Source organism: Equus asinus, chromosome 10 (assembly GCF_041296235.1).
Source record: "Equus asinus isolate D_3611 breed Donkey chromosome 10, EquAss-T2T_v2, whole genome shotgun sequence".
In the NCBI taxonomy this organism is placed as follows: domain Eukaryota; kingdom Metazoa; phylum Chordata; class Mammalia; order Perissodactyla; family Equidae; genus Equus; species Equus asinus.
Window position 1 is genome coordinate 108072563 of NC_091799.1, and position 22003 is coordinate 108094565.

The 22003-nt window shown below is 60.4% G+C and overlaps 1 protein-coding gene across 2 annotated transcripts in view; it reads left to right on the forward strand.

The window, feature by feature from the left end:
• The first annotated feature begins 10170 nt into the window (after positions 1 to 10170).
• The window catches only part of SLC12A7 (solute carrier family 12 member 7), a 100455-nt gene continuing 88622 nt past the window's right edge, over positions 10171 to 22003 (forward strand). The window contains exon 1 of one of the 2 annotated variants that reach the window (XM_070519891.1): positions 10171 to 10441. In XM_070519891.1, coding sequence (XP_070375992.1) covers positions 10252 to 10441 — 190 coding nt within the window. In that variant the 5' untranslated portion in view covers positions 10171 to 10251. The remainder of the gene's footprint in view (positions 10442 to 22003) is intronic. The other variant, XM_070519892.1, reaches the window with a different exon arrangement.

The following is a 22003-nucleotide window of genomic DNA, read 5'->3' on the forward strand; positions in this document are numbered from 1 at the left end:
ACCCAACCTCTCACGGGAGCGAGGGGCCAGAGGAGCCCAGGGGATCCGGTCACTGTGCTGAGCGAGACAGAGGGTCAGGTGGCCCAAGTTTCCATGTTGTGTGTCCAAAGTGGGGCAGGGCTCACCACAGGGAGGGCCCACAGTCGAAGGCTGACTTTGTGACCTGGAAGCAACATGGCCAGCATTGGGACTGGGGCTTCCAGGCAGGAGAGCCACCATGGGGGTTTCCCCTTCTGACCCTGGGATCTCCGAGATTGATTTCAGAACCAGGGCAGACTTGTCTGAGGCTGACCCAGCTGACCCACAGCACCGGACACCACTGCTGAATGAGCCCAGATGAGGCCCTCCCACTGCACCGGCCACAGGGTAACAAGCAGACAGGCCCTATACCCAGGGACGGGGTCCCACATCCCCTCCACAAGCCTGAGGAGGAGACTGCCACTCTGACTGGGACCTGCCCGCCTGGCTCTGCAGAAATCATCCCCAGAAATGTCTCCTTTTCCCTCAAAATCTCCCCTCACTCCTACCCACACAGCTCATCTGCCAGACCTCTGTCACCCGCCCATACCTAAACCCAGCAGGAGCAAGAGGGCAGCACTATGGAGATGGGCCCAGAGTCTCAGCATCTGCCGGCGTCCTTCCAGAGAGGTGGGCACCTGGGCAAATCTGGGCTCCCCTGGGGGCAGAATGGCATGAGGGATGCCATGGAGATGAAGGGCAATGGCCTACCCCCTGCCACCCCCTGGCTCTCCTGGGATCCTGTGTGGTCTCCTCCAGACCCTTGCTTTGGCTTTCATCCAGCTCTACTAAGTGATGATCCCAGCTAGCCTCCAGGGTCAGCCCACCACTCCTGGGGCCAGTCCTGGTGTCTCCCCAACACGCCCTGCCCCATCCCATTCCCCCATGTGCCTGGATCCTTACCTTTCTCTTTCTCCATCTCCTCGTCTAGACTAAACTCCTTGAAGTAGTTGCACAATCCTACCTCTGCATCCTCAGCACACAACTCAAGAGAGAGATGCGGAACTTAAGCCAAACCATCATGAGGGTGTGGGGCAAACAATAGCCATTCCAACACTTTCCAAAGAAAAGAAGAATAAGAATTAACATTTGCTGAGTGCCAGCTGCACCACAAGGAGAGTTCCAGGCATTTATCCCTCCCTCCCTCCTTCTATCCATTTATCCATCCATCCCTTCATCCACCCATCCCTCCATCTGCCCATCTACTATCCATCCATTCATGATCCATCCAGCCACCATTCCACATTAATTTCTGAATGTCAGAGGCACTGCACACCATCCTGGGTGCTGGAGCAAAGCAGGGAATAAGACAGAATTGTCCCCTGGGAGAACCAAGGGCCATGGGCATCTGCCTCTGCCCAGGAGATGTGTGGTGGGCTGGGAGGAAACATCCAGTGGGCACACGGGGAAGCTCTTGGTGGGCACTGCTTCAGGGTCACAGGAGGGCATTGTAAACAGGGGGAGGGGCACCAACTGCTCCCCCAAGTCATCCACAGACCCCAGGATGTGCACCCAGCTCTGCCCCCTTTGTCAGCACAGCGAGAACCCTCCAGCCAGGAAGCATCTTTCAGACGGGGCCCTTCCTGACCCTTCCTCACCACCCGGTCAGTCTTCACTGTGCATTCATGCCCTGGCTGATGTCCAGCTTCCCTGCACACATCCAGCACCTTCCATCACACCCCACCCCTCCAGGCTCTCCTCCAACCCCCTCTCATTGCAACCCTCCTTTGGGCTCCTGATGGCTCTGCAGAGGCCCACGCTGGCCAGGTTGGCCAGAAAGTGACCTGTGTGCTCCAGAGCCCGGGGAGCATCCGGGACTCAAGGACTGGGGATGGAGTGGCCGCTGTGGGACTGCTGCACGTCTCTGCTCACCCTGGCTCAGGGGAGGCGAGGACTGATACAGGAGGGAGCTGGTCAGCAGATGCCCCTGCCCTGGGTTGGGGGCACTGACACCCCCAGTGGGGCTTTGTGTCCTGCAGCCAGGGGTCCCCTTTTCCGGAGGCAGCACTGTTACCCAAACACCCTCAGTCCCAAGCCCACCCTTCCCCAGGAAGCATCTCGGAGCCACTAAGAAGGCAAGTCTTCCAGCAAACCACATGGCACAGCGAGCTGAAGCGACCCTCATATTCAGCCGGGTAGAGTGGCTTTTCAAAGCAGGCGGGCATCGCCCCTCGAGACCTGGGGCTGCAAAGGAGGCCAGTCTCCTCCTGAAACCAAAACTGTGAGGTGAGCATGAGTAAAGGCCTTCCCGACCCAGAGGCAGACGTGTCGGCCTCGGGAGAGCAGATCCCCCTGGCAGTGAGCGGATCCTTCTCACAGCAACACACACCTGGGAGCCGAGGACGCGCAAACACCAGCTCCGAGCCCGGAGCGTCAGACAACACTGTACAGCTAGGACACACAGACGGCCCATTGTCTCAGCTGGTGCTGGCCGGCTGTAAAGTTGGCGCCAAGAGCAGCATTCATTGGAAGCTCACTGTGGGCCGGCCGTTGTGCAATTAACCTCCACGACCTGAGTCACTCAGTCCTCCTGCTAGCCCCACGGGAAGGACCACTGTCACCCCCATTTCATGCAGGAGGGAGCTGGGCTTTGAGAGCTTTGCCTCGGGCACAGAACAGCTGTATCGGTAAACTACTGCCACGTGAGGCTGCATAACAAATCACCCCAAAGCTACAGTGATTATTGCTCATTGGTCATCCCAACTCTCCCAGTGAGGCCATGACAGAGCAGGATGGAAACCAGCCCTCCAGTCACAGAGGGGGAGGGGCAGCGGTGACGTCAGCTCGAGTCAGCCCCACTAATCACTTTGGATCCACCCCCAGCTCCACTCAGGGCCCTTCCACACACAGTTCCAGGCTCCCTGAAAGGAGCCTCCTCCTGGAGTCCTGCCCAGAGCAAAGGGGAGGGGTTGTGTGCCTCCCGAGGAGGAGGTTGGGGACCACCATGGGAGCCATGCTCCGGCTGTCCCTGTACCAGCATCCGGGGCTGGGCTGCCCTACCAGGCCCAGGAGGGCCACGCACCCTCTCAGGGGTTGCAGAGCGAAAGCCTCGAGGCAGCAGGGCCCTCCCTCCCTCAGGAAGCACGGGACCTGGCGCACACCTTCCCTGCCCGTGTGTGTGGGGGTCCCTGGTGATGGGCCTGGAGGGCAAGTCCTTCCCTGGAATGGGCCAGCGTGGACGTCACACCCTGTGCCATCTCCTTGTGGTGGTCATTGTCCCCCCCCCCCCATAACCAATGGGTCACACATTTGCTGCAGAACTCAAGAAACGAATTGAGAAAAACATGAATCTTCCAGGATGTCATAAGCCAGCTGGTTCATTTCAGTCTTTTAGAATACAAGGTTTTTCCATTTGTTTCATTTTTTTTTTAGCTTATAGACTTCTTTGTTTTACAGCAGTTCTAAGATCATGGAAAAGTTTAGTGGAAAGTGCAGACAGTTCCCAAATACCTCGCTCTCCCTACTTTCCCTGTTATGAGCATCCTGTTGGAGTGCCACATTTGTACAACTGATGAGCCAATACTTATACCTTGTTGTTAACTCAAGTCTGTTGTAATTAATTTTCACTCCTTTGTGAACCTGCCTGCCCTTAGTGAGAGAAGGGGCGGCTCTGGTCCAGGGCTCAGAAGACGGGAGGGAGGGGCCAGCAGAGAGCGGGGCGCTGCCTCGGTGGCCCCCCAGCTGGGACCTCACACTCAGCACCATCCTTGGGGCTTCCCCAGAGGCAGCACTGACAAGACAACTGGAGGAATAAAGGGCGCTTCCCTGTCAAAGGGATCCGAGTGCCACCCTCAGAGTCTGCTGACGCTCCGGCTCTGCTCCGGCTCCCTCTTTCCTCTCCGGTCCTGGTCCTGGTCGCCAACTAGCTGTGGGGGCTCCTGCTCTCACAAGGGGACACTGCCTTTCTCATGGAGGTGACGCGCTGCCTCTCAGAAGCCTGAAACCCAAGTGGGATCCGGTCACCGTTGAATCTGAGCCCCGGGAAGGTCGACCTGCCGCTGGGCGTCTGAGAGGACCTGGATTGTTGCTAACAGGAGAGGGAGGGGATTGGCTTATTCAGTGAAAGGGATTCTGCGTATTTACAGGCGAAACCCTCTGACAGCTGGGGTTTTGTTCAAAATAACACAGGTGAGGGTGGAGGGGACGCGTTGGCACGGGCCTGAGCCACAGGTAGTGTGGGCACTAGACAGGGCCCCCACCTCGTGCACATTCGGATCCCAGCATGTGCAGAACCGCAGAGGAAAGCTGTTATGGTCCTGTCTCACTGCGCTCACACCTGGTCCACGACGCGGACCCCCAGCTGCACGGGCCTCCTCGCTGTCCCCCTATAAGTGGACCCCTGCCACAGCGCTTGACCACACAGCTCAGCCCAATGGAGGACGCAGCCGCAGGGCCTCGGCCCATCAGCATTCATGGCTCGAACCCTAGACCACACGTACGGCCACATGTGTCCTCGTGCTGACTGTGGGGCCAGGGTCAGGTTCAGGGAGCCCCAGACAGGCTTCACACTGCTCCGGGCATCACTGCCCGGGAGTGACTCGGGTGCTCCTGGCGCCCTGGGGCGGCAGGGTCTGCTCTCCCTCCTGCCTCCAGCCGGTTCTGGATCAACTTGTCTTCCTCTGCAAAGGGGCCTGCAAATGAGGGACCTTCCCCTGGTGTGTCACAGACACAGTCACAGGTGCACAAATGGACAAATGCATAGACATGAAGCCCTGGCCTGTGGTGAGACAACCAAAGATGCAGCAGAGGTCACCTGAGTCCCAACCTCAGAAGCCCCCTCCCTGGACAGACCAGCCATCCCCAGCCACCCACCCTTGAAGGCAGCCATCCCCCGGGGAGGGTGCGCAAGCAGGGACCAGCCCTGCAGACGCTGTGCGCTGGTTGTCACCGATGTCCCGTGTGGAGGGGCCCGGCTTCACACACGCCCACCTCCTCCCCACCATCGTCTTCTCTGAAGGACAGGCAGCCCACGAGGGCCCAGGGGTCCCCAGGCCCAGCCGGGTGCAGTACAGGCAGAGCAGAGTCCTGGGGGCAGAGCTGGGCTCAGGGCAGCTGGAGAGGGTCGGCCGGGCCCTGTTCTCTGGTCCCTCTGTCTCCCACTTTCTCTCTCCCTGTCTCTCTGTTTATGCCCCCATCTCTGTCTCTGTCTCTGTCTCTCTCTGTCTCTCCCTCGCCTGCCCCTGCCCTGGGGCCTGTCCCCTGCACCCTCCCAAAGATTCTTCCTGGGATCGGCTCCTGGCAGGAGGGGACATTCCCCAGAGACACCCACCTTCTTGAGCCCCTCACAGGAGGCTGCTGGCAGGGGCCCCCGGCATGTGATGAGTCCCCCAGGGTCTCCCAGCGTGCGGGCTGAGGGAGATTCAGCTGAGCAGTGGAGGTAACCATGGACCTCCCTGACCCGTGCTGGCTGAGCTCCCTGGACACCGTGTGTGTGTGTGTGTGTGCACGTGTGTATATGTCTGTATGTGTGTGTAGTGTGGGTATATGTGTATATAGGTGTGTGTGTCTGTATGTGTGTGCATCTGTGTGATGCATATAGGTGTGTGTCTGTGTGTATATGTGTGTACGTGTGGTGTGTGTGGTGTGTATGCATGTGTAGGTGTGGTAGGGGTGTGGTGTGTGTGTGACACGTGTGTGGTGTGTGGGTGTGAGTGTGGTATGTGTATGGTGTGTGTGGTGTGTATGCATGTGTAGGTGTGGGGTGTGTGTGGTGTGTGGGTTTGAGTGTGTGTACGTAGCTGTGGCACGTATGTGGTGTGTGTGTGTGTCTGTGTAGGGGTCGCCCTGCCTCAGGAAGCGTCACAGCTCCATGGTGAGGCTCCGGGACTGGGCCCTTGGCTCCGGCTGCAGGCCCAGCGCTGTCTCGTGGGACCAGAGGTCCTGAGTGTCTGTGCACCCAGCCTGCTGATCCCGGCCAGTGTGAGTGCTGACTGAGACATGCCCCAGGGCCCCGGCACATGCAGTGCGGACCTCCAAGCCGGTGCACACTGACGAGGGAGCAGCTTTAGGCCAAGAGAGGGTCCCCGGTTCCAACGTGGACTGCAACTTGCAGGGACCCTCTGGGGCCTTGACCTGCAGGTGGCCTGGCGAGGCCGAGCAGGGTGAGCCTAGGACAGCCGATCTCGTCCAAAGGTCTGTGCAGCCAGCCCTGGAGTGACCCCCAGGGGGTCAGGTCAGCATGAGGGCAGCAGGGCTCCTGCGCACACCTGGGCAGATGACACAGAGGACCAACAGCTCCCACCTGCTCGTTCACACCCCGTGGGTGTGCTGATTGTACGCTGATCCCCTTGTGGATGCCCTGAGCCCCCGACACACCCACGCACATGCACACACACCCTCCGCTGGGCACCTTCTCTCAGCTAGATGACTGTGAGGCTGTGACTTCCGGGGTCTGCTGAAGAGCCGCGCCGTGCCGCCATGCCAGCCTGCGGGCTGGGCCAGCGTTGCCCTCCTGAAAGTCAGCCGTCATACGAGAGCTTTCCTGAGACGTCTCACAGCCAGGACGGCACTTCCACCACCTGCCTGAAAATCCCAGACTAAGGCTCGAGGCTACGCGCTGGACGATGGATGCCACCACGGGACGCCCAGGAAAGAACGTGGGAGGCCCGACCAGAGCCACTGGGGGCCAGGGGAGGAGGTGACCGTGCTCTGTGTCCTGCTGTCTGCACTCCTCAGGGCCCGTGGAACTCTGCCGAGAATCGGTGGGTCTTCCTGTCTGTACATGAGACCTCCATTAATAATTAATCAATCGTGGATGTGTACGTACATAAATAAAGTTAAACATTGGAGGCTATGGAAGGGTTACTAGTTGAAGAGATTAAAATCATAAATACAGACTATGTAGAAAACAACAACATTGAGAGAATGCCCAGGAAAGATCGGCCTCAAAGACAAGGCCAAAGCTATTTTCAGAGGAAAATGTACCATCTTCAATGTTTTCACCATTTACTGAGACATCACGAAGACGGTTTCTTTAAACTCAGTGATCAGATGAAGATGGTAGAAAGAAAGAGTGAAAAGAAGAAATGTGGGGGTGAAGGCAGAGCTGAATGACCCAGACCAGGAGGAAGGCAGGGCCGTGGCTCATTTATCCCCTGATGTTGTCCCCTGCTGTGTGGGGTCTCGTGTCCCTCTGCATTTCTCCCTTATCCAGGAGTTCCCTCCTCCTCCTGCGACTCAGTCCTCACAGCCCTCCATCCATCGTCTCCATTTACTACGCAGAGAACTTACCTGCACCAGGCTGTGTTTTTCTGTTTGGCACACGTTACAGAAGTAACTCGATATTTTGCATCTTTTCTCTCTTGCAATGTAAGCCCACTGGGCTTCTCACGGGTCACCCCTGCCAGGACAGGGAGAAGGGCCTGAGGCACTGAGAGGCATTCCTCAAGGACCTCCCAGGTTAGACGATGCAACCTCTGCCCAGGTGGGGCCGCGCAGGCTGGCAGGTGCAGCGAGCCCATCCATCCAGACCACGGTCAGTGCCGGCAGTGGCTTCTCTGCAGCTCCACAGCCTTCGGGGTTCTTGAGACAGCCACATGCTGAGGGACGGGGTAGGCAGAGGGCAAGCCTGCTCCATCAAGGGTGTGGCTGCATACAGAGATTCAGGCATCTTGAAGGGAAAGCTGGAGATGCCGCTGTCCGCGGGCAGAGGTCAGAAGGGACTCCGCCTGACGGAGCCTGAACAGAGAGAAGGTCGAGGGATAGAGCCGAGTCCTGGGAACCTGCCTCCTCAGCATGGCTCCAGGCTCCTTGGTCGAGTCCGTCCACAGATGCCTCCAGGTCGTAGGGTGGTGTCCTGGGGCAGAGCACAGCTCAGTGGCCCTTCACCAGCTCTGTGAACCTGGGGGCTTCTGACGACTGACGATGAGCACCAGTGCTGTCCGGTTCCGGGGCCTGCCCCAGTGCAGCCGAGCAAGAGCGCCCATGGCAGGCCCTCGGCCAGCACCCGGCTGCACGGGAGACGCCACGGCTGCTGCATTTCAGTTCAGACCAGAGGGGGAGCTCTAACAATTGTGGTATTTCATATTGCCCTGGAATTTCTAGAAAATTCCGAAGTAAGAACAAAAGAGGGAAAAGAAAACAGAAGAGGTAAAAACAGTGAAGAAAGACAAAGCAATCATTCTTTATAGGTAAAAAGATTCCTTGCAAAGCCTAAGAGGTCAAGCTGAAAAAACAGTTAAATAACAGAATTTAGAATTCTGTGAGGTAGTAGGTTACAAAAGAAAAACACGAAAGCCAGTAAGGTTCTGTTCTGTTTTTTTTTTTAACAAATCAGCATAGTTGCAAGATCCATTACAGTGCTCACAAGAAATGTGACTACATATGAATAAACATAATGAAAAAGCCATCAACACCATAAAGATGTCAGTTCTCAGAGAGGTTATTTGTAGATTGGAGGCCTTTCCAATCAAAATATAAATGTATTTGGGGGGAAACTTCCCAAAATGATTCAAATGTTCATCTTGGGCAAAAAAAAAAAAAAAATCAAGGTTCAAGAATGGCCTAGAAAATATTGAAGAATGGGCTGGAGGAGGGGCAGGGCTGCAGTCCCCATACATCATGGAGACCTGGGGCCTGCGGGGAGCCCTCCCAAGTACCCAGAAGAGCCCAAGAAAGCTGTGCAGGAATGAGAAGGGCGTGGCCAGGTGTGAGACTTGTTCCCTCTCCCACCATGCATGTGTGCTGGGGGGGCCGTAATGAGAGGGTGGGCCCAGAAAGGAGGCCTCATCAGCCAGAGCCCTGGACCTCTCCTCCTACGTGCGATGCGGCCCTAACACCTAACCTCTCATTCTTCCTCATTAATGGAGCCCCCAAACATTGATGTGCACATTTCCAAGCGTTCTCCAGAGGCAGGCGTGACCATGTGACTCAGTGCTGGTTGAGGGGTCAAGCAAAGGTGCCCTGTGCAACTTCTGGCTCGTGCTCTTGGGAGCGGGACTAATTGCCTTCCCCTGTTTCCTCTCTCCACTGCTGGAACACAAACGTGATGGTTGGACCAGGAGCAGCCATCATGGACCATGGGGTGAGTGAGGGGAAGCCATACAAAGCTGACCACTGGCCTCCTGTAAGTCGTTGCTCAGATGTCACCCTCTGCGGAGGCCCTCCTGGACACCCCGCTTACAAGTTCCCCCCTAGACCCCTTCTTTGCCTCTTAATCAGAGCTCTTACGTCTGTCTCCCTTCTAGAAAGTATGCTTCAAAGAGGCAGGGATTTCTGCCTCCTTTTGTCATCCTCGGGGCAATGAATTCAAATATTCATTGAAAGAATGAACGCACAAAACACATTGAATATGGTAAAGTGCTACATAAAACGTGAATTGTTAGCAATACTAACGTAAGACGTGGAGGAAGCAGTGATTGAAGAAGAGCTGTGGCTGGTGCATGTGCTGCAGGGGAGCCCATGGAGGGTGGGCCGGTTCTCGCCCAGGCTTCCCTGCCCTTTGGCCCAGGCCGCCTGGCTCCCCAGCGTCACCTCCTCCTCCTGCCTTCCGCCTTCCTGGGGTGTTTCCACCAGGCAGAAGTCTGAGGCCAGCTGCCTGACCTCCTGGGCCAGCAGGGCTGAACCCCCGGTGGTCAAGAGGCCAGAGCTGGGGGGGGGCGGGGGACATCAGGCCAGGGTGTCCGGCCCTCTGAACCCCACAGTCCAGGAGGCGTCCACCCGCACTCACTCCAGATAGCCCTCAGTGGGCATCCTCAGAGGTCCCGGGGCCCCTCCTGGTGCTGGGGGGGGGTCACCATCCCCAGACCAGAGTGAGATCTCCAGATCTCCACGGCCTGTGCCTCCAGTGGACCAGGCCCTGGGACTCTGACCTCTGCCGCCCAAAGGGGTAGGGTATCTCCGAAGACTCACAGGAGAGCCCGAGGCGGTGCTCTTCTCAAAGATCACGTCTGGTTTCGAGACCACGCCTCGCGTGTCTCACGGCGGGCAGGGGACTCAGCCGAGGTCGGCGGCCACACCTGCCCGGCTGCCCAACGCCCCCTTCCCGTTGCCTGCGCCCGGTCCCTGGGGCCTGCGCCGTCCTGGCCACCTCCCAGATCCCCGACGGTGCAGAGTCCATCCCTCAGCATCCTCCCCAGGTGCCCGCCCCGCCCCATCTCTGCCCCGCCCCTAGTCCCGCCCCGCCGCGCCCTGCCCCAGCTCACCCGGCCCTCCGGTGGCCGCACGGGCCGGTCGCGTCCTGCAGCCTTCGAAGCGCCTGGGACCCTGGAGGCCGGCGCTGGCGTTCGGGCCACCATGTCCCTGCGCTTCGTGGTGACCCCCGCGGCCGGCGGGCTGGGGGACGCGGAGCCCAGGCCTGAGGGCGGCAGCAGCCAGCGCCCCGGTCCTCCCTGGACCCTGGACCCGGACCCCGCCGCTGGCCGGGAGCCGCCGAGGGAGGACGCGCTGCCCATCCTGCGCTACTGCCGCGAGCCGAGCCGCTACGGTAGGAGCGGGCGTCCCCTCGGGGCCCGGAGCCGGGCGCGGGGATCGGGCCGCGCGGGAGTGCTGCGGAGGCGCTGGCCTTGGGGACGGCCGCGTGTCGTCGCTCATGGGCAGCGCTGAGGTCGAGCCGGTGCGGCGCGGCCAGAGCGCTCTCCTGGGCGGACCTTGGCGGCAGGCCGACGCCCACCTCCTCGGAGGTCCCGCCCCGCCGTCGGCGGGACGGGGTGTCAGTCGCTGGGGCATTTTCCGCGGGGATTGGTCAGTGACAGCTCCCTGGAGCCCTGTGACAGCACTGCTCCTGGAGCGCACAGCTCCAAGCCAAGTCACATCCCGGTAGGGGGTTTGGGGGGCTTAGAGACCCCCAAGGTAATGCGCAGCTCCTCCTGAATGGGTGATGCCTCCTGGCCCTCTGGTGCCGGCCCCAGGGTCAGTGAGGCCTCTGGTCAGAGCTGTGCTCCTACAGCCGTCCAGCCCTCTGGTCAGAGCTGTGCTCCTACAGCCGTCCAGCCCTCTGGCCAGCGGCTTGGTCTGCGCCCTTTCCCCCAGTGAACCCCCATGCTCTGCCTTTACCTTCTGACTTCTACGACAGCCTCACCTTCAGTCAAACCCTGAGATGAATGAACTGAAAAATGTTGGCGACCATCTCGGTGACCCCTGCCTTGTCCCTGTATGGGGGGATGGATGGACAGTGTCCCTCCTGGCCACTGGCTGCGCACGCGGGTGGGGCGCCCCACAGCCCTGGGTGGGGGAGGATGGGAGAGCAGGAGGGCGTGGTTTCCTGCTGAAAGGAGGCTGGAATGGAGTCCTCCACAGCAGTTTCTCCCGGTTTGTGCGGAGCTCTCCAGCCTCAGACCCTACAGCACTGCCCGGCCTGCCCGGGGAAGGGGACGTGCAGAGGCCCAGGGCCGCCCAGGAGCCTGGCTTACCCCCCGCCTGCTCCTGGGGGCAGATGACCCTTGGGCGCCCACTCACGTGTGGGACTGAGGCCATACCTGGACCACAGCCTCCACCGCTGGGCCGATGTTGGTCTGAACCACCTGCAGCTTCTCCAAAGCCCAGTGTCCCCGCAGGCCAGCTTGGGGAGTCTGCCCTCCTGGCAGAAGGGCCTGAGGTCTGGCTCCCGGGGGGAAGCTCTGAGCACACGAGTGTGGTGTGCATGCAAAGAGGGCCGGCTCTGAATGTGAGGGCTGAGAGGCACAGAGGTTTTAGGTTCTTGTTCAACCAGGCTGTGTGCTATTTCCCCGAGGGCGCTCTTTAACTTGATGAAGTCTGAGTGCGTCTTCCCGTGTGAGCAGCGGGCCTCTGTGGCGGGGTGTGCGTGCGCACGTTTTGGAGATGCCACCCTCTAGGACGGCACGTGGGCACAGACATGGTGGGCGCTGGGTGCAGGTTGCCATCCCCTCTGCTCTGAGCTCGAGGTCAGGTGTGGACGGGACACTTGTCACCCTGGGGGCGGCCGGTTCTCAGGTCCTGCTCCCTCCCCCACCTCTTAATCCTGGGAGCTGCTTCTCCCAGGAGGGGTGTGTGTGGCCCCTGGTGGTCGGCCTGTGTTCTCTGTCCCAGAACAGGAGCGCCCGCTCCGCTGCAGCCCTCTGACAGCGGGGTGGGCAGCAAGGGGGCCCCGCAGACCGTGCTGAGGTTTCCTGCCTGCCCAGGGCCACGGTGCTTTTGTTTTCCTCTGTGAGCAGGTGATTCTGCAGGTCGCTGATTAGCATCAGTCAGAGCAACTAATTATTTCTCGGGTGTTGCGCCAGGCTTCCGATCTGCTCTGAGGGAAATGGCTGTGACAGAGGAAGTCAGCAGACTTCAGAAAGAGCGTGGGTGAGAAAGAGAGGCCACTCGGCGCGGATAAAGCCTTCCTGTGGTGTGGTCTGCGGCAGTGGGGGTGCTGGTTCCCAGACGGTCCGCACCCCCCGCCCCGGGGGACACGCAGGGTGGCGGTCCAGGTTCCTCCCTGACCCCAGCCTGGCCTTGCTCGGCCCCATGCTCCTCCCCGCAGGAACCGGGGCCTGGGGGGGCCGTGGCCTTGCCTCTTGGCTGGAAGATGGGCTCCCAATGGGCACTGTCCTGGCGTCCTGGCGTGGGGCTGTTCTGACCAGCGGGGCCCAGGCCTCGGCACCCCAGTGGGACATGCCTGGGGTCAGGCTGACCGTCCAGGCCCTCCTTGAGCCTCATTCCCCTTTCTGGCCCCTCTGCCTCAGCACCCAGCCTGCCGGCCTGTGCACCTGGGAAAGGGTCTGGCGCCAGGACACATGCTCAGGTCTCCACTGTCCTTCTGCACTCCGTTGGGCTGCTGACACTTTCATCCTCATTCTGCTGTGGGAGAAGGGCATTGCCTGAGGGTCCTCGATGTGACAGGTGGGAGACAGGGGGCCATGGGGGCCAGGGGATCCCACCTGACTCAACCCCCGACACACCCGCTCCCACCTTCACCTCTTCCTGTGGGCCGGCTGTCCGGGGCTCAGGCCTCCTTCCTCCCTCGCCCCACCACTCCCCTCAGGGGCTGGAGGACCCAGGCAGGGGCTCGCCTGCCCATCCCTGCCCTCTCCTCAGCCCTCCCGTGTGCCGTGCTCCCACCTGCTGGCTGACTTGTGATTGCTGATCGACAGTTGGCTCCAGTGGTGCGGGAGTTACAGGGGCACAGTTCCGACGATCAATCAAACGGTTTTGTCATGCCCACTATGTGAGAACAAAAGACCTATTATTTGACCCTGCCATTAGGACAATGGAAACTAAGTCTGAAAAAGCAAACGCAGGCTTTATTGGCACACCTTGGGTGCTGGGCCAGGCTGTGAGCACCGCGGGCGCTTGTCCTGGATTGCCCTTCACCTCCAGGCACGCGGTGCGTGATGGAGGGAACTTGCTGATCCTGGAAGACCCCAGCCTCTCCGCACAGGGGCTCCTAAGGCTGCGTCAGTACCCTCCCCATGCAGCTTACAGCTGGAGTGGGGACCCAGCAGAGTCTAGTCATCGACTTGGCCCCTGAACCCCCTCCCCTGAGTGAGTTTGGTTGGGGGCTTCTGCATAGGGGCACGGTGCAGTGGGGTCTCCCTTCTCTCTGCTGGGGACAGGAGCCCACGGTCACGACGGCTCATGGCTGAGCTGCATTGCTAGCTCCGTGGAGGCCGGCGTGGCTCCACGCTGGGACAGGAGCAGCCTGCTGTCCTTCACCCATAGGAGGCAGGTGACACTGTCTCCAGGTGTGATACCTGCCACCCTCGGCGCGGCTGCATCCTGCTAGCCGTGTGCACAGCGAGGGAGCGGAGACGAGATGCCATGTGAGGTCACCATGGAGGCTTCTGGTCTCATAGGAAGGATCCAGCCCACCACAATGGGGCTGCTGTATCACAAACAGTTTGGGAGGTTCCAGAAGGCGAGCGTGGCTAAACCTTCGCTCTCCCTTCTCTTCCTCATAGAGGGATGCTGGGGAGAGGCCCCGAGGCAGTTCCTCTGGTGGGATCATCAGAGGGCGTCCCAGGCCCAGAGTCAAGACTGGAGATGGCTGTGCCCCACAGTGGGAAGGGCGGAGGATCGGGGAGGGTCCCAGCCTGGAAGGGGAGCCTGTACCGGAGGCTGCCCTGAGAACAGCGACACAGCCAGCTCGAGGCCATGGGAGGAGGCAGCCTGAGGAACACAGGCCCGACCCCTCCCTTCTCCCACGCGCCCCCACCCTGAGAGCCACACTCCTCGGAGGTCAGCGTGGCTCCCAGGGTCCCGACTCCCCTCAGCCACCTCTGTATCTCTGTGGCCTGGGGCGGGCTGCACGTGAAGCAGACTCTGAGTGGAAAGATCTGGAAGTGAGGGCAGTGGCAGGGGACTGTGGGTCAGGGTTAGTGAACAGTGGCCTGTCACTTCCATGGGCTGTCTGGGGGGCGTCTCATAGGGCCAGCAGGAGGCTGTCTGCATTGGCCGAGGGAACACGAGGACTAGACAGCTCGTCCACCTTAGCAGCAGGAGCCGAGGGGCCTGGTCTGTCCTGCCTGTCCGGGCCCTGACCCTCCTGGGTCGGAGCCTCACTGTCTCGCTCCTGGTGCCGTGCTGGGCAGGTCCTCGGGGAGCGGACGGGGTCCTCACGCAGATGGGCTATGGAGAGGTCAGCCTGCTCTGCCTCCCGCCTCCGTGGCCGCCTCTGCCCTGCTCTTGGGGAGGCTGGGGCAGCCCTGGCCGGGTGGACCTCTGACCCCAGCATCTGCCATGTGCATCTCGGGGTCTCCACGCTGCACTGAGACAGAGGCCAGTGTCCGGCCCCTGATCGGGCGGGGGGTTGGCCCTTGTGTTTCTCTGAAGCCGGTGTTGTTATGGCTGGTGGGGCCGTCAGAGTCCTACAGACCCTCACGATTATCCCTGAGGTTGGTGGTGCAGGCCTCTGGTTCAGAGCGCTCAAGCGAGTGTGTTTCGTGTGTGTGTGTGTGTGTGTTCTGGTTTGCCGTTGCTCAAGGAGGAGGTGAAGAGTCAACCCCAAGCCTCAGAAACTGCTCCAGCCGGAGGACAATGGTGTGTAGGAGGCACCGGCAGGCGCAGACGTGAAGGGACGCAGCTCCTCGTGAGCTGGGCTCTGGGCACCTGGGATGCTGTCCAGCCTCTGCCGGGAGCCAGAAGTGAGGCCCCAGCTCTGACACTTCTGTCCCTTGGGGAGCTGGCTCCCCAGGTCGCCGTCAGTGACGGGCCCTCTGCCCGGTCCATGGACCCCAGGAGAGCCCACCTCCCCTGAGACGGGGTGACTGCGCATTTTGCACGACTTCACGTGTTGGTCATCACTCCCTTCAGGGAGTCGGGCCACAGGTTTCTGCTCAAGGTAAGTTCCAGAGAGAAGTCCTGTTTTGTGGCTGAATCTGGTGCTCTCTGGTCAGGAACGGGGCTTGGCACTGCACTGCCTGTTCTGTCTTAGCTGCCCAGGAGGCAGCCGAGCTGAGGTCCAGGATGAGGCCGGCCCGGCTCTGGTGTCCGAGAACCGCCCGCTGGGCAGACTCTGTTTTCCTTTTGCTTAAATATTTGATGGAGCACGACCCATGTGTTAGTCTGTAAGCCGCCTCCAGCTCTCCAGAGCAGTGCTTCTGTCCAACGCTCGCGGGTTTGTCACTCTGCTCCCAGAGAATTCTCTCCTTGCTGGAAGGCATGGCCCTCGTTTCTCTCCTTTGCTCCTTAATGTTCAGTGTGGCTTCGTTTTCCACGGAGGGGTCATGGGTTTTGAGGCACCAACTCCCTTTAGACATCAGAACTTTCTTTAAGTGAAAGCTTTAACATCCAAGTGAGAGAATCGCAGCTCGGTCTGCCCATCCCGGTGCGTGGTCAGTTCACAAACAGGGGAACATCTGTGTTCGGGCGGCCACCCCGATGACCTTAGCCCACTGGGCGGCTGTGAGGGCAGGTCAGGATCCCACAGGGGGCTGCCTGGGGCTGTCCTTCTGCCCAGGAGGCCCTCCTGCGCCCTGTGGGTGGCACCCTCCCGGGGCCCCCGCTGCCCTGCCCTGGCCTCCTCCTGCCCAGGCTCTGTCCCTGTGAGCAGGGGCTGCGCCGTGCAGGTGTGGGCTCAGGCTGGGGTGCGGCTGTGTGTCCATGGGTGGTGGCTACTACAGGAACATGTTGGGGTGGTAACAACAAGCACGAGAGTGAAAAATGCAAAGGACACGTGGAAAGACCACCCACAGGAGGGGAACTAGCATGTGCAGACCACGCATCTGATCAGGATTACGTCCAGAATCTATAGAGAACTCCCACAGCTCAACAGCAAAAAATCTACCCAAATAAAAATAGGCAAGCAGGACGGCCCTGGTTGCCTCGTGGTTAGGTTCGGTGCACTGCACTTTGACCGCCCGGGTTCGGTTCTGGGGTGTGGACCTACACCACTCGTGTGTCAGTGGCTGTGCTGTGGCAGTGACTTACACACAAAAAGAAGAAGATTGGCAACAGATGTTAGCTCAGTGAGAATTTTCCTTAGCAAAAAAAGAAAAAGGCAAAAGACTTGAATAGACGTTTCTCCAGAGAAGACACACGAATGGCCAGTAAGCACATGGAGAGATGCTCAGTATAACAGATCATCGGGGAAATGCAAGTCAAAACCACCATGAGATACCCCCTCACACCCGTCTGAGTGGCTGCTATAAGAAAAACATAGACAATAAAGATGTTGATGAGGCTGTGGAGAAATAGGGATCCCCTGCACTCTTGTTGGGAGTGTAGACCAGGGCAGCCGCTGTGGAAAACAGGATGGTGTTTTCTCGGAAGTTAAGGCAGAATTACCACGTGGCCCAGTGATTCCACTCCTGGTATAAACCCAAAGAGACTGGAACAGACATTTGAACAGCCAGGCTCTCAGCAGCAGCAGTAGCAACAGCCAAAAACGTGGAACAACTCAAACGTCCGTTGACAGGAGAATGGATAGAGAAGATGTGGTCCATCCACGCAGTGGAATATTACTCAGCCTTGAAAAGGAAGAAAATTCTGACACTCGCTGCAATGTGGATGGACCCTGAGGACAGGATGCTGAGTGAAATAAGCCAGTCAGAAAAGGGTAAATCCTGTGTGATTCCACTTATGTGAGGTCCTTAGAAGAGTCAAATCCTTAGAGATAGAAAGTGGATGGTGGGACCAGGGGCCAGGGAGTGGGGGGGAGTCGTTGTTTGATGGGGACAGTTTCAGTCTGGGAAGATGAAAAGTTCTGGAGACAGACGGTGGGGATGGGTGCACAACAGCATGAATGTGCTCCAAGCCACTGAACTGTACACTTGGGAATGGCTGAAAATGTTAAGTTTTATGTTACATATATTTTACCACAATACGGAGAAATACCGAAAAAAAAATGCAAACAGGAGAGAAGGGCAGAGGGGGAACTAAATTCGTCCCCTCCCCCGGCCCATTCCCTCTGGAGAAATTAGATTAAATCAGTTCACGCCATGTGGCTCTCCCAGGAGTGGTCATTTTTCATCTGAATTTCTCTCTGCCAGGTGAGGGTTCAGACGAGTTTGGGCCTCTTGCAGAATGAGTTTCACTCCAGGGACCTTCCCATTCCAAATAATACCCCAAATAATACTTCCTGGGCTGGTCCTGGGAGGAGAGAGCGAGCTGCCGGCTGGCTTCCTGCCTTAGGATTCTGGGAGGGGGCTCAGGCCCCTGGACTGGCTCCTCCTCTGGAGACCAAGACGGTGTCCTTGGCTCTGTCACCCGCCTGAGTGGGGGGAGGGGCGGCCAAGGCAGCCGTGCCCCCACCCAGGCTTCCCTCCCTGGACGCCGTGGGGAGGGGTCTTGTGGACTGGCTGTCGTTTGTGCCCAGGGCCGGCTCCCAGCAGGCTGCACAGACCCTGTGTCCTGGCCACTCGGCCTGCGGCCCCCGCCTCACCCTCTGGGTAGTCTCCTGGGGACCCTGGAGCTGGAGGCCGAGTCCTCCCGTTGGCAGGAAGGGCAGCGCTGGGTGCTCCGGGGCGGCCACTCCCACCTGCCGGGTGCCTCCTCCTCAGCGTCCCTGGTGCCTGCCCTTTGCTCAGGGTGGGTGGCCCGTCCCAGGAACGGGGAAGGCGGTTGCTGCCCGAGCTTCTCCCTCAGCATGCAAACGCCTTGGCTTCTGCCTCGGGCGTTCGGAGTGGGCCTAGGGGTTGGGGTCCCAGCTTCATGTTGTGGAGGGGCCTGTGCCCCGCATGTGATGTGAGTCCAGCAGCCTGTCATGGTCCCCTTGGTTGACATGCTGTGTCTCGGCCACGGGCAGGGAGCGTGCATGTGTGTGCATGTGTGTGTGTGTGTGTGTGCAGGGCTTCTCCCAACCCCGGAGAGCCACCATCACAGACTCTTCACAAGGGACAGTTTGCAAAGCCACGCCCCGTCGTCACCTGGCTCACATCCATGAGCGAGGGACACGTGTGTGCCCATGGTCTCCACGGTGTCCTCAGAGCTGGGCAGACGTGACCCCAGTCCTCGCCAGGCCCGGGTGGCCAGAGCCTTCCTTCTGTAGCAGCCGACACGACCCACCCCGGGCCAAGTGGGTCCTGTGGGCATCCAGCGCCCCAGAATGTTCCCCAAAGCCATTGGGAGCAGCGTCCCCAGTCCACGGCACTTGCTGCTGCTCTTGGTGACATGGAGCCCATTTTAGTGGTTGAGCAAATATTTTTCTTTTACAAATAACCATGAGCTGCAGAAACTCTGCCATGATTCAGAGACGAGACACAACCAGTGTTCTGTCGCAATATTGCTAAAAATGGACAAAACAGCAGGGTGGGTTCTGTTCCCCATTTATGCAGATGGTCATTTCCAGAAGGCTCCCACGCACGTTCCTCTTCATTTCCTGTCTTTGAGTTTCTGCGCCCACCCCCACCCCGTGACCTGGTGACCTGGGGGCAGCTGCAGGCATGGCCGACAGTGTTTACACTGAGCACCGTGGTGAGGGCCGTGCGTCTGCTCCTTGCTCAGTGTCCTACAGATGCCCACTCTCCTGCTTGTCAGTCAGTCGTCACCCAGCGCGGCCCCCCACCCTGCGCCCCCACTATGGGGGGCTGAAGGCTCCTTTCCATCGTGGTCAACTTCCTGCCTCCGGACTGTGATGATGCTCAGGCCAAGAACCGGCGGGCGGGGCGGGGAAGGGCCTGGCTGCTGGGCCACTGGAAAGTGTGGTCACAACCCAAGACTCCAGAGGGTCTCGCTCAGAGGGGCCGCTCCACGGAAGATGGGCTCTGGGCTGGGCCTGGCCCAGCGGCTGGACATGGCCATGAGCAGGTGCCAGCCCGGTGGCAGCGGAGCCTGTCGGACTGGGTGGCCCTGCTCTCCGGCTGCCCAGCGCCACTGGGACTTGTCTGTGGGGCGGGCGCCCTCTGATGTCCCTCTGCATGGCGACGGCAGCATGCGGGGCCTGCCCGGGAGTCAGCCTCCCTCCCCTGCAGCCCCCTCCCCTGGGCTCCGCTGCACCCTCCCCCCAGGGCCACCTGAGCCCTCCCCTGGGGCCCCGGCTCCTCGTCGCCTCTAGTTGCCTGGAGACCCGAGCGCTCTTGTCCCCCTGGACCAGACGGCGCAGAGCCGGCAGCACCACCATCCTGAGCAAAGGGAGGGCCGGCCACACCGCCTGGGACCAGCCAGGGGAGACCTTCCTCATGAGGAGGACCCGCCCGAGCCCGCACAAGGTGGTGGCCCCCTGCTCCTGGGCAGGGGCTGCAGGCTCCCAGGGGCTGGGGTCTGGCCCGCAGCTGGCACAAAGCAAGACCCCGCCTTCTGTGGACAAGGCACCTCTCGTTGGCCCTCCGGAAAGAGCCGTCAGGCCCCCACAGAGCCAGCGCCCACTCCCACCTGGCCGCCTGCCTGCGGGGTTTGACCCCCCTGCAGATCCGGCCTGGGCTGCGTGACCCTGCGGACTTCACCGAGTCCCACAGAGGCGCGGGCTCAGGTCCTGGTGGCCAGCCCTCCACTGAGGCAGCGATTCCCCAGGGTCTCCAAGCACAGCTCCTCTGAGGCACCAGCGACAGAGACGCCGTGAGCCGCTGGATCAGTGCACTTGGAGCGTCTGGGCCGGAAGCAGCTCAGCTGCCGTCGTCCTCGCCTGGTGGCTTCTGTGCATGGAGACAGGGACGTCCTGGGAGGCAGAGGTGCAGGTGGCACATTCCTGCACGTTCCGACAGGTTCCCCATCTGCGATCAGAGGTCTTCTCAGCTGACCGCTTCCTGGGACTGGTGGCCTGAGGTGCACGGGCTATGGGGATGTGGAGAGAGCACTGGACACTCACCATCCGCCCAAGCGTGTGGAGTGTCAGAGTGTGATGCACGCTGGGTGACAGGAAGCGGAGCTCACAGACGCACAATAACGTGCCTATCCCCCAGACAAGCCTGCCTGTGGTGGGAGGAGCCTGGATGCCAGGGGTCAAGCGAGGCTGCGCTGCCCACCGGGGGAGGAAGGTCGTGTGGACACCTGCCAGGGCAGCATGATTCTCTACCCTCGGCGCCCACCCCCAGGGACCACCTGTCTCTCTGGGAGCGAGGCGGTCCTGCTGTCCCGAGTCTTGGCCAGATCAGACCCTGCCCCTCCAGTTGGGGGTGGGGGCCTTGTGAGAATGAAGCTGAGCCCCGGCTGCATGGCCTTCCCAATGGCCTGCCCCATCGTGTGATGCCCTCAGCCCCCGCCCTGGGCGTGTGTGGGGGCCACGGGTCACAGTCACTGGGACATCCTGTCACCAGCCCAGCTCCCCTCCATGGGAAGTGAAGCCCGGCCAGGCTCCTGCAGAGGCCAGGGAGGCGCCCTGCCCACCTGCAGACTGAGAGAGTGTGAGGGGGACTGCGTCAGCCAGGCCCACGAGGGTGAGGACAGAGCCCAGCTTTGGGGACCACTGGGGCCTCCTGAGGAGGAGCTGCTCCCATGCCAAGGCCCACCTTAAGGTGGCTGAGGGGCCGTCCCGAGCAGCCCTTCTAAACTGGGGACCGGGGCTGCCCCCTGAAAGGCCGGGACGGTGGGGGTGCCCAGGGGACAGAGCGCAGTGGATCCCCTGCCTGGGAGCCACCCCCTCAGGCACCTGCTTATGACCAAGCGCTGGGAGGAGCTGGCAGGAAGCCGTGCCCTTGGGGGAGTTAATGGCAAGTGAACTTTGGCCCGAGGCTCGCCGGCCTGTCTAACCGTCCCAGGCCGTCCCACGGTGTGCAGAAGGCTGCAGGGGGCTGCGGGTGTGGACCCCTGCTGGGACTCCCCTCCCTGGAACCCAGGTTTGGGCCTGAATCCTGTTTTAGTTTTGAGGTGAGTAGTGGGCTGAATGATGGCCCCAAAAGATGTGTCCACGTCCTGACCCCTGGTGCCTGCAAATGGGACCTTATTTGGAAAAAGGGTCTTTGCAGATGAGACTAAGTTAAGGATCTGGAGATGAGGAGGTCGTTCTGGGTCATCCGGGGGGCCCCAAATCCAATGGCAAGTGTCCTTATAAGAGACACACAGAGAGGAAGAAACAGACACACAGAGGAGGCCACGTGATGATGGAGGCAGAGGTTAGAGAAATGCAGCCACCAGCCCAGGGACGCCTGGAGCCCTGGGCGCTGGAGGAGGCAGGAAGGACCCTCCCCGAGAACCTCCAGAGGGAGCACGGCCCCGAGACACAGTGATCTTGGGCTTCTGGCTGCAGCTGGGCCAGCGCACGCTTCACTGTGTTCCCCGCCGGTCTGTGGGTCTTGGCCAGCACCTGCAGAGCACTTGCGTGGGCCCTGGGCGTGAGTGTGGTCGTAGAGGGAGAATGGACACCACACCCCGTCACATCCCCTCGGTGGCCTCTGCGTGCCTGCCGTCCACGGCTCTTGCATGTGCTGCTGCTCTGGACTCCTGGGTCGGCCCCACGGGGCAGCACTACTGTCTGCGTCTATAGGGATGGAGGGAGAGCAGCCCTCAGCCCAGACCCCAGGCTGTCCTGGAGCACCCACCCTGCAGCCCCGGAGCCCGGCATGTCCTCCCGGAGCGCCGGAGGTGCCTGCTCGGAGCCTCGTGGGGAGGAGGAGGAGGCTGGACCCCAGCTCCACTCCTCAGTGGCCCTGGATCCCAGCAGGATGATCGCTGTGTCCTGGAGGGAGTGGACGGCGGAGAGGGGAGACTGAAGAGTGACGGACGGGAGGAGCCTACG